At 41.1% G+C, this 12475-nt stretch overlaps 1 protein-coding gene across 1 annotated transcript in view; it reads right to left on the bottom strand.

Annotated features, from left to right (window-relative positions):
- DISP1 (dispatched RND transporter family member 1) overlaps positions 1-12475 on the bottom strand; it is an 85662-nt gene that overhangs the window by 28750 nt on the left and 44437 nt on the right. Inside the window, exon 2 of the mRNA XM_066316253.1 lies at positions 2142-2678. Within this exon, the coding sequence (XP_066172350.1) occupies positions 2142-2678 (537 nt within the window). The remainder of the gene's footprint in view (positions 1-2141; positions 2679-12475) is intronic.

The raw sequence follows: 12475 nt of genomic DNA, 5'->3' as shown, positions 1-12475 counted from the left end.
ACATTGAAATATCACACACCTAAGTGTTACTCTTCTGTTTACAGGAAGTTATCTGAGCACATAAAAAATGAATACACATTTATCACCTCTTCTTTTTAACACTGCCAAGTGGCTACAAATGAGGCAGTTTGCTTCTTCCTCAGTGCACATCCATCCACCTGCAATGCTTCATCCAGCTGCTCCCAGTTTTTACCATCTCCCAACATGTCTACATTGACAGTGGCCTCTCTGGGTGATAACTTCACAATGCAATAAGAGACTATGGTATTTAGACACACCTTGTTGAGTATGGAGAGAGAAAAGAAGTCTTTGGTTCCATGCTAAGTGATATCCAGATCAGCATAAACTGTTCATTAATGCAGCCATGGGCAGTTTAGATAGTGAAAAGGCATGGAAGCAGTCCAGTAATCATTTGACAGGGATATGCAGGGTATGCTAACAGATAGAGCTGATTAAATAAGTATAGGTGCTTTAAAGGTTGGATTGCATTGGTGTTTTGACTGCTTGCAGTAAGAAAAACCATTTATCATAAACCATTATTCATAACATCTGTACATTTTTGTAGAAGTGTATGGCGTGGCAATGAAGTGCAAGATGAAAAGCCAGCATCTTGGCTCAAGAGCTCCATCAGAGCAGTTCAAACAGTTTTTGTATCTGTGAAGTGCGACAGAAAACTTTATTTTATCATATCCAGAAGAAATCTTCACTGTTTTTATTTCTAGACTAAAACCAGAAACCCAGACCATGGATGGCATTTGTTCCCTTCCTCATGACTATAGAATACAGATGAAGTTTAACAGCCCTGCTGCATAGGAAGAAAAACAGTGAAATCAGTGCAACCATTCCGACAGTTTGAAAAGTATGACTGATCCTGCAATAGTTCAACTTCCTGCATACCTTTGCATACAAAATTATACAACATCTCTGCTTGACATTTAAACAAGTATGGGGTGGAAAAAACATCTCTGATTGTACGCAGTTCTGACAACTAAGATTTTTTCCATTTGTAAGTGGAATAACTGGCAGGAGAAAGCTGATTTGTGCTCCATATTATCATCCCTATTTTGATCTGCTTTTACCTTAGGATAAAAAAGCTTTATTCATTTTGAGTTTTTCCACATTACATGTCTTTCCCAGTCTCATAGTTTTAGGAGTTTAAAATTAGTTCATATATTTCATGAAGACAAAATCACTGTAACGGACTGAGAGACACTTATAGCTCCAAGTTCTTGAATAAGGTTGCAGATGCTGGAGAACAGGGAGAAGGGTTGTTTTTAATGCTCCCATGAAAATTCACTCCTTTTAGTCCAGCTGCAACTCAGAGAAAATAATAACCTTGCTTAAAAGCTTCTTCCCTCAATGGGAAATTTGGTTTTAAGAAATTGCCTCTTAGACTGACTTTACCCAAGACCAGGAGGCTGTAGAAGATACTTCTTGTGTTTGTTGCTTCCTGAGGCTCTGGAACTCCAAAGCTACAAATACAAAGAGGCAGGTTCTTATGGAATGGAGAACAGAAGGGACTAAAACAAGGAACATGGAATCCCAAATTTCTCAATCTGAGCGCAATTTTGAAGTTTAATAGAATCTACACTGAAAAGACATACAGGTAACCCACTGAACCAGCTGGCCTGACAAGGAAAAAACACCCTGTACATTTGAGAATAGAATTGCTGAAAGTATTTTTCAGTGCCTCTTTTTACGGAAATATTTTGATTGTTTTTTGATTGTGTTTTGATTGGACTATGCAGACATACCAGATCTTTCAGTGTATTCTTAGCTATCTCTATACTGGTTTGTTGTACACAACAGAGGTGTACCCTGTGTCTTCTAAAAGAGGCAATGAGCTTCCAAACCATCCCTAAGGAAAAAAAAAAAAAACCAACAAAACGGCCTTTTTTTTTGTCCCAAGAAAGAACTAATTCACTTCAGGACTATTCATGGAGCCCAGCAAAACAGATCTCCTGACTTGGTTTCTTCTGGAAATAACAACTTGGTAATGCATTGAAAATTTATCTGTAAAATCACTGGGAAAGAAATTTGGTTCACCTTCCTTTCAGATCTTCTACTTTTGTAAGAAAACAAAACAGTTCTGGGAAAGATTACCCATCCTGAGAACCAAGAAATAATGCAACATTGCTTACCTTATCCTGGCTATGTGTTGCTGCACAGGCTGATGCTGGAAATGGTCAGGCCACTGATGGTGAAGGCAGAAGGATGGGGAGGGCTGAAGACAGCAGGCAGGCTGATAGACAGGGGTGTGTTTTTGGCAAATAGAGGCTGAGTACTCAGTGTGAGGCTGCATGCAGCACGAGGTCATAGGAGATGGTGCTGAGCTGCCAACCACTGAATGACATTCTTGCTTGCTATTATGGCTACTTAAAGAATGATGGTATGGACAAGGGTGGCAGCATTGCGACAACATCTGCTGAGTTCTTTGGTTGTCTAAAGGCAGAAAGGATGGTTTGATTGTACCATTTAGTTGCAGGCAGCCATTTGGACTTGGTTTTGTTTTTGGTGTTTCCTTGGACGGGAGTTGCTGGACTGTGATGTCTCCGTCATTCACTGCAACAACCCCTGGGCCAGCAGCATTTGACAAGATGCTGCCATTGCTCAGGACCACAGAGTCACTGGCGCTGCTCATAGCCATGCTCCAAGTTCTCAGTGGGCACGTGATGTCCCTGAAGAAACAAATAAAGCACAGTTTAGAGAGTTGAAGTGTTTTCAGATGCTCAAAAATAACTTCGGATTAAACATGAGTAAAACTGCTCTGAGCTTCACCTTTCACAACATAGGGAATCATGAAAGAGTCACCCACACTGCCATGTATGTTTTAAAGTACTTAAATTTGTTCAACAAAATGTTAAGAGTGAAGTTATGTCAATTTTCAGTCATTAAACCAAACTGTAACTCAAATGAATAGAGATTTGACAGTGTCTCTGTCACAGCTAACAAGTAATGGCTGATGTGCAAAGAACAAGATCATCGCGCACAAAACTAAACTATAGCCACTATTTATAAAAACAGATTTTGGTATGAATGGTTCATCCTCCACAACTTTCACTGCAATTTACCTGTGTGCTTTGAAAATCTGCAGGAGACAAGCCCACACAATAAAGATTATTTAATAGCCAATAATGTGCTGGTTTCAGTAACCTGTCCAATTTCTATTAAAAATGAGTCATATTCATGTTTATAAAGAAATTTTGAAATGCCTTATTTGAATAAATCAAGCCATTTCAGCAAACATATCCAATTTTCTGAAGAGTAGACTAGGTCTTTAGCAGAAGCTCAAAGTAAACTTATGAATACTAAAAATACTAATACTGCTATGAATACTAATATATAAATAATAATTGTTATTTACAACCACATTTTTCCCATGTTGACAAAGAATAATCCCAGAATTGAATTACTGCTGATTGAGAAGCTCTTGCTTCTCAGTGACACGCATTCCAATGGCAGTATAAAATGTACCGTGCTGTGAATAAAGGATATTAAAATATTTTCTCCTAAGGTTTTTCAAGCATTACGTAGGTAAATGAGAACTATTAACATTGTAGAAGTGACCACAGCTCAAGATCAAAACTTGTGTAAGGTGCTCAGAACAGCAAATTTTTCCCATCTTAACTATAGGTTTATTTTAGTAAGATAAGAAGTAAGTTAAGTTGAAGATCATTATTTTGATAAAGAACATGAAAGGTCAAACACCACACTCAGACAAGAGTTTGCTACCCAATTTAAAACACTAATTATGTACTACTTAGAAGAATAAATCAACACTTGCTGAAAAAACAGAATCACTTAATTACAACTGCTTTGACTTTTTAACACCAAGTTTAATTAACAGCATTCCAAGTCTAGATTGCAAGGCTTGCATTACAGACACTGAACTTTGCTGAGAGACACAACATACACAGATTAAGGCAGACAAGCAAGGAAGTTTCTAACTCATTTTCTTCCTTGATACCTTTGCAGGGCGCTCAGAGAGCTAAGCCTGCCCAGCCAGCTGAGCTATTTTACTGCCTGAATGCTAATTCTGAGCAGAAAGTGCTTTGCCGACTGGAATGCTCCCCCTGGCAGCCCCCCGCGTAGCATCTCCCTGAGACAGAGCTAAATCCTCCACTTCTGAAACGAAAATTAATCCTCCGCTATTTGTTCTAGATCATGTGCAGAGGCAGATGCCCTGGGAAATCACTTTCATTTAGATAACTGCTCAGAACAGGAGAATATGCTGCTTGACAAGCAGATTTTTCCAGCCTTCAATTCCACACATTCCTGCCGGGTACCCCCTCCCCTGGCCCAGGCAAGTCAAGCCCAAGGAGGACTTTCTGCTGAGCACAGAGAGCAAATTCACAGGGCAGGCTAAACTTCACTTTGGTCTGAAGAGACATATTAGTTATGAGAAATTCCACTGTGTTTCGGCAGTCTGGTTTTCTCTCACACTGCAGGCAACGTCAAACCTCAGGGGACACAGTTAGAGATGGACACTGAGGCAGAGAAAGCTCCTCTCCAGGTGTCTGGCAACATTTTAGGAATTCATGGCTGCTTATTTTTACATTCACTCACATAAGAGCTAGGCTGCACGATGATGCTGCTCCATTTGTTTCTAAGTTAGTTGCGCTCACCCATATTGTCACTTGAAACTGCTATACACTGATCAAAATTACTGTCTACTGTAATAACTGAACAGAAAGGACAGAGAAAACTGCAAATATCTGATATTTCAGGAAGACAGACAAACATCCTTTTGCTTTAAGCCCAGCACACTTGCAGCATTAATTTTTAGTAGCTGTTTTCAATCACTCCATGAAGAAAACCACACATCTGTGCCAGGCACACAGATGCCAAACACAGATACCCAAACTCGTGCCCGCAGCAGCTGGGCAATCCCAGCACAGACACATGGGCTCAGCCCTTCAGTGCCTCTGTGCCCCTTGAGAACACCGACTTGGACTTGTAACTTCTGTCCAGACAGCTCGGCAGCCTCCAGTTAATATCATCAATGATAAACGCTTTGCTTTCCACAGATATAATATCTACCTGTGTACCTTTTGTTCAGAACCGTTTTAGAACTACTAAATTTGAAGTAAAGATCATCAGTACCACAACATATAATTCTGCCTTTGTTCTCCTGTTGAACAAGCAATTCATGAACCATTCAAGCATTAAAATTTTAACAGATAGAGCTAATTCTCTCGTTTTTTACCAAGCCTCAAGGAACTCCTGAGTTCTGTCCATTTTTATGGAGTCTTTTAGAGGCAATGGAAGCACCTGCTTGCCTTGAAGTTCTTTCAATGACACATTAAAGCAAGACAACTTTGCATGCTAAAGTAGCCATCTGATTAAATATTTTATTCAGTCACAGCTAAGAAGAACTGAGACTCAAACCAATTCTCTAGAACATGAGCTGGGCTGTACGTTTTCATTTGGTTTGGTAACTTTTCTATTTTGAGTCATTAAATTTGACTGGACTAATGTCACCTGAGTTTTGTTTCACTCATGTTTGAGGGGACTAAAAATTCTATACTATGGTACTTCATTTTTGTCCCTCTCTACAGAAGTGACTGTAAATCCACTGACAGCAAAACTTCACCTGCAGCTGTCACACCAAAACATATTCTTAGATTATATTCTTAACTCCCCACTGCATTTTGCTCCTCTGCCATAATTGCAGTGACTGGGGACTTACAATGTCCCAATGAAATAGTTAACTGAGAATCTTCTCTTTAGAGATGAATAAATTAGCCAATTAAGATGTGACAAATAAAAGCATAGTAAGATTTTTAATATGACATGGGCATAGGAAATCTAATAACATGCCAATCATCAAAAAAAAATCTAAAAGCAAGAATCTTTGAAAATACAGTCTTTGAGAATTCTGAATTCTTTCAATGCTTAAGTTTATTTTTGCTGCACTCCTCAGACTGCTTTAGGATCTGGAATTCTCCAGTAGAGTGGGGTTTTGAGACTTATGGAAATTTACACCTGAAAGCTTTGAAGCAGTGGACAGGTATTCTGAATAATGAGGTTGTAGGAAATACAAGTTCTAATGCAGGCAGCCCTACTTAACAGAAGATTAAATACAATTAGAAAAAGTGTTAATCTACACGTTTAATACATCCCACATCTCTAGCTGGACACAAGGTATTTTAAACGTGATTGTCTCTTTCAAAACTGTGCCAGCTGGACTACCGAGGGAAGAAAACCAGATTTGTCTTTATTACTGCACTCTTGATAGCAGTAACTGCTCACAAAGCACTTTGGCCAAGCACTTCAAAACAGCTCTTGGAAGAGTATCATATCTGGAATGTACCATGGTCTGCAGTGGTGATGTTCCTTCATGACACTTTTATGGAGTAATCCATCTATTATCTGTGGAGCTAACAGTGAGCACAGCTCACCCAGCAGACAGCTGCCATCTGCATTGCAAGCCCTTCAGGAAATAAAGTAATGCTGAACCACACAAACTATGTGGGATTTGGTGCTCCCCAACTAGCATGTTCTTTTAAAACTTGGATTAAATTCACCTGTTCCTTTGGCTGCAACTGAAAGAATTTTTCCTTAAGTTCCTTAAAAAGAAAAAAAAAAGAAAAAAAAAAAAAAAAAAAAAAAAAAAAAAAAAAAAAAAAAAAAAAAAACAAGAACCAAAAGAACCCCAACCAGACTTAAAAAAACATTGGTTCAACAAATCCCATCTGGACTCATAATGCCTGCTGCAATTGGGAATGATAGAAGTGCAAATCCAAGACGGAATGACGTAGTGGAAATTTAGTATAACCTAATACATTAGTACAGATAATTTATAGATTTTTAGAAGACAAAAGAGAACAGCCAAGTGTTGAGGGTTGTTTTAACCATATAAGAAAAAAAAAAAAAAAAAAACCAAAATCTGTAACTTGCACAAAACCAAAACTAAACTGTTGTAAGACTTCAGATTTTTCATTTAAGGCAGGACAAAATTTAAATTTCATTTCAAAGTTATCTAAAGCTTTTCAGCTGTAGTCAGCATTGCACCACCCAGCCAGCTGAACCAGCCCAGGCTTTATGAACTTTGCAGACCTGTCAGCTACAAAGCGTCACAGCCCTGAGATGAACATGACGTCTGAAGTAACAAAAATGTCTTTTCATCTTAAAATTCATCTAAACCAGCTGGATTCTAGAAGCAGTGCATTTCTAAAATAAGCAACATTTAACAATCCCAGCACTACCTGGTAAGGCTCCTTCCAGATGAAATACCATAATGGCCTTGCAGTCCTGTAAGACGCTGAAGTTTTCCAGCATGGCCAATAGTCTTATAGTCTGTAAACTCAGTTAAATCCTCACCAGGCTTCGTCTGCAGTGCCAGCCAGTGCTCAGCCACTCTGAAGGAGGGTGTGCTCCTCCTTCACATTACCAGAATTCTTTGTATCTTTGCTTTTTCTCAGTGCTCAGAGAAGTAACAAGTGGTGCCTGGTGTTTGATACTGGCTTTCATGGGAGATGTCTACTTATCTATCACTGCAATGGTCTTTAGCGAGTCAAACTGCTTTTTTATGTTTTATGGTTGTTGATCTCCGTTTTGGCTCTTAGCTAGACATTTTTCAAATTCTCCAGCTCTTACTCCAATGCTATCATATGTGGTGCTTGGTTTCTCTCAATACCTCGATTCTTGCTTTTCCAGCTGTTTAACCCCTACTTCTTCCCTGAAAAGCTCTCTCTGTACAAAATACAGGCGCTTCTCAGAATAAGCCATCCCTGTGCTTTCCTTTTTCCCCCTCCAGTTATTTCAAGTATATTAAATGTATGCATTTTAGCTTCAGGAAGTCTCAATTTCTTATTTCATCAATGAGCAAGTTGACCAGATATATTTATTAATGCAGCCATTTCACTTTGAGAATTGGTACTACGCAGCTGCTATTTTTGAGAAATGCCATTATGGTCAGTTTGTTTTGTGCACAGTCTATAAATACCCGTTTTCTCAGCTAATGTCACCCTACTAAAAAGCAGATTTTCCACAATCTAACTCCTTGATCCATCAGGCAGCAGTTAGCAGACCACTATGAAGCAGAAGAGGTTTGTAGAGGGGTAATTTCCCCTCCTCCAAGTGTTGCGAGAGCCAGCTGTCCCTGCCATCCCTCTCCACAGCCTGCGAGGCTGTGAAGCTGTCCTGTCCTGAACCTGAGACTCCATGAGTTCATTTCCTGTGTCGCAGGCTGGCTGGGGAACCGCAATTCCTGTGACAGGGAGTTTCCAGATGTCACCATGCCAGCCGGCAGCACAGCTCACGTACAGCTGGGCACTGGCAAGCAGCGTTGCCAAGCTGGCACAAGAACGGACCCACCAGTGACAGCTATGGGGTGAGGGAGCTGGGAAAGACTGAAAAGATTGGGAAAACCAGGATTCTTCAGACCCTCACAAACAGATTTTGCTTTGCTTTTAAGCTAAAGTTACTTCTCTTGGCACAGGGAGCAAGACAACAGCAGACCGTTTCCAGAAATCATTCGGAGGGTTTCGACTACAGAAATCGATGGCAGCGCTTTAACTACAAAGTCTTTTCAAAGTAAAAAATTACAATAGATGTAATTAGATTATAGACAGAAGCAACAAGGAGCACTGAATTCTCTTCCAGAAGTTTTGTATAATTCTAAAGTTTTGATTAAAAAAAAAAACACACACAAAAGAGAGAGAGAGAGAAAGAAAAAAAGCATATCTATGTAGGGAAAATGGAAAAAATGCATTAAAGTCTGAAATGAAAAAGCTTCAAATACTCTGAGTTTTGGAATGAGATACAGCTACAAGCAGAAAGTAGTGGAACCACACTACTTCAAGAAAGAATGCGCATAGTTCTGGAAAGCAGGTGTATACCTCAGCACGGCTTAAGAGCACAGAAAGCAGTTAAAAACCCCCTAAACATTGCTTACAACTGCCACACTGTCATCACACTAAATCTTATTTACACGACTTCCTGGCTTTCCATTACCATATGAAAGACTTTAAAGGTTTTGTAATTGCAAATATTCTGATCCAAAATAGCTCTAATCCTGCTTAAGCAGAGTGGGGAGAAACCAAACTATGTCTCTTTATGGCTGTTAGAAGAGTTGCTTGCATTGGAAGTTCCACAGGTTTTTACTTCACCATGCTGTGGGATTAACATTGAAATTATTACAGCTGCAAGGGGACACAAAAGCAACACTCTTTAAGGGATGGCCCCAGCTATACCCACCATCACCCTGGCTATATTAACATAAGAGGTTAAGAAACCTCTCCACCATCTGCTTAGAACCAGACTTTTTGTTTTCTGTCCAAATTTAAAGGCTATGTTTGAACACAGCAACATAGTAACAAAAATTGTTACTAATATTAGCACTTTTCTTCCTATTTTAATAGAAGCACGAATGTAATGTCCCCCTACAGTACATTAAAGAAGGCAATGACTCAGTGAGAAGGTCAGGGCACATCAGGCAGGTACACCCTGGCAGTCACACCTATTTGATAAACAGAGAGCATTCTTTGCATCTGGCTACAGAAAACACAGCAAAGCACTTTTACACTATCAGTCCGGCAATAATTGTCTTCGAAAGCTAAACATGGGAGTTGTTGGGGTTTTTTTCCCCCCCTTCATTTCCCAAGCGTGAGTGGGTTTAAAGTCTCCCATTTGCTAAACTGTGCTCTGAAGGTCCAATGATAAACCCTACAGCACTTTTATCACAGCGCATCTGCCCAAAGAGCCGCAGCCCGAGCCGGGAGGGGGTTTGCTTTCTCACAGGGTCCTGGGCTAAACTCTCCGGCATTTCTACCCAGCTGAAAAGTCTCTCACAATCCCAGGAGCCCACTTGCATTACAAAGTAGCACTGCAGTGTAAATAAACGCACCGAGTTAAACCTCCATCCCCGCGCTTTCTGAAGGCACGGCCAGGTCCGGAGAGACCCCAGGGGACGCAGCTCTCGCCACTCACCAGCTGCAGTCGGGGCAGACGGGCAGGAGGGAGGCGGCAGCCCGGTGTCGATCCCCGTCTCCCGGTGTGGATCCCGCAATCTCCCGGCTCCGCGCTCGCTCTCCCCGCAGCCGGAGCCGCCGCTCCGCTCGCCCCAGCCCTGGCCCCGAGCGGGGAGCGCCGGGAGCCGGGGCCGCCCCTCCCTCCCCTCGGCAGGTCCGGGCTCCGGCAGCGCCCGGCGGCTCCTCCCTGCTCCTGCTGTGCCGCGGGAGCCCCGGGCCGCTCCCGCCCTCGCTCCCAGCCCCCTCGGACCGGGGTCGGGCCGGGGCCGAGCGCTGCAGCTTCACCTTTCCACGCCAGCCTCTCCACGTGCAGAGCGCGAGTGGCAGCACCTTGGCACCGGCTGCTGGAAAGGGAAAGAGCCCAGGAAGGCGGGACACTGAAAACAGCCCCGGGGCTCATTTGGAGTGCTTTTCTAACCCACTTCAGCCCTCATTAGCTCCTGGCCAGGGCTTGTCCCCCGGCACCAAGCTCTTACTTCATCCTTTGGTTGTCAGGTATTTCTTAGAAAATATTGGTGTGTGGCTACAAATTTCCAAAAGGTCTCCAGCAACAAAATACCTACTGGGATTTAAGGGCTTTTACCCCACCAGACTTCACGATATTTGTACCTTAAAAAGCTTCTTCCACACAGGAGTACTGGAGACATGGCAGTTCATCTCCACATACGTCTCAGATAACAATTTTTATAAGACTTTATAAATACAAACGTAATCATTAGACTACTAAAGCAAAAAACCTGATAATTTCACGGTTCACAGCTCAAAATGAAACAATAGAGATTACCCAAGTCTGGAGATGTTTAAACCCTCAATTCCAGGCACTGATGTGGGTAACATGGTACTCGCTCACTTAGCAGAGCTGTTCTATGAGGAGCTGAAAACCCTACGAGAGGAAGTGCCATAAACGGATCTCAGTCTGTGGTATACCAGGATATCATGTTCTGACTACTACAGCCCATGTGCTCACAAGCCTTGTGTTTTGGGAGCTGACTTCTGGTTTTTCCTCAACTCTGGGTATCTCAGATATAAGCCTCAGAACTGGCATCTTCCTGGCGCAGATGTTGTGAATCAATCCCTGTAAATCCATAGTAGATCACAGTTCATAGGCATCTGACTGCTCTCCTTACTCTCTACTGAAGTACAAGAGCTATGATTTCAGGGTCAAGTTAAACTGGTTAGAGCAAAAGGAATTTCTCATCTATAAACACCTTTACTCTTTGTAAAGCAAAAGATTTAACCAAAGGAAACACTGAGGTTCAATTTCCCTTAGTGTGACCTTAAAATTAGGCATTCCAATTGTGATACAAGTTTTTACACAAGGCAGCTCTTCCTGCTAATTGGATCTGGTCTTTAACAGATGGTGAGAAAATGTGCTGCTTCCCTGCTTCTAAGGGAAACTTTTTTTTTTTTTTTTTAACCTGTCTTCCTTGACTTTCTCACTGAGCTTCAACTGCGAAATTTCACTGGCATCAGCTGCCATTTCCACCTCCCCCACACCATCAGCATTTTATCTAGAACATCATTTTTCTAACATTAATGGATTCTCTAACGGAAAACTTGCTTTCCATCCAAGGCAGAACCATTCAGTGTTAATGATCTAGGACAGATTTTATGTAAGAAATGTATTTTGTTCAAATGTATTTATTGAGCAAAACAGCACTACTACAAAGCAGCTAACTTTTAACCATAATTCAAAATGAAAGTAGGACTGCAATACAGTATTCACTTTCTGAATATCTGAAACACATAATATAGCCTGGAAGCACCAGAAGAATAATCTCAAGGTTACTTTTCCAAACGAATTTTTGTAAAACATCTTTACTAATACAAGTATTTCTGAAATGTGCAAATATTACTGTGTATCAGTTCACTGTGTCCGTTGTATTTGCTAATCACTTCAAAGAAGTGACAAGAGGCACATAATATTTGCTCACTGCTTTTATATCTAGGAGAAAAAGGACTATAAAAATCTAAGGGATTACAGCCTATTAAAACTCTAAGATTATATGTACTGCAGAAAAATAGTGTTAGTTTCTTAGCACATAAATTTAATGCAGATACTTTGTTTCCAAGGATGACAGTAAAACAAATGTATAATGCATGTTCAGAGATATGCTTAATAAAAGTATTTGTCCAAATGGGATTTAAATAGCGTATCATATATTTGAATTACAGCCTTGTGGTAGATTACCGCCATTACAGTATCTGAAAACCAAACTCAACATTAAGTGCTGAGAAACCTTTTCCCTACACTACACTTAGGCTCTGCAGAGCCTTGGTTGCCCAGGGTTCCCCCAGCATGTTCCTGGTTTGGACATTCCCATCATCCACCCTGTAACATCCCCTTCTGCATCACTTCTCATGTTGCTACTTATCCCACCACTCATCTCCAGCAACAGCAGACAAATGCTGACTTCTTTGTTTGCAAGTGATTAAAAAATACAACTGAGCCCTACAGCATATGCCATGCAGGTCAAGGAAAACCAGGGGAAGGTGAAAAA

This window comes from Sylvia atricapilla, chromosome 3, assembly GCF_009819655.1.
Source record: "Sylvia atricapilla isolate bSylAtr1 chromosome 3, bSylAtr1.pri, whole genome shotgun sequence".
NCBI lineage: Eukaryota > Metazoa > Chordata > Aves > Passeriformes > Sylviidae > Sylvia > Sylvia atricapilla.
This window is presented reverse-complemented; position numbering and strand designations above follow the sequence as displayed.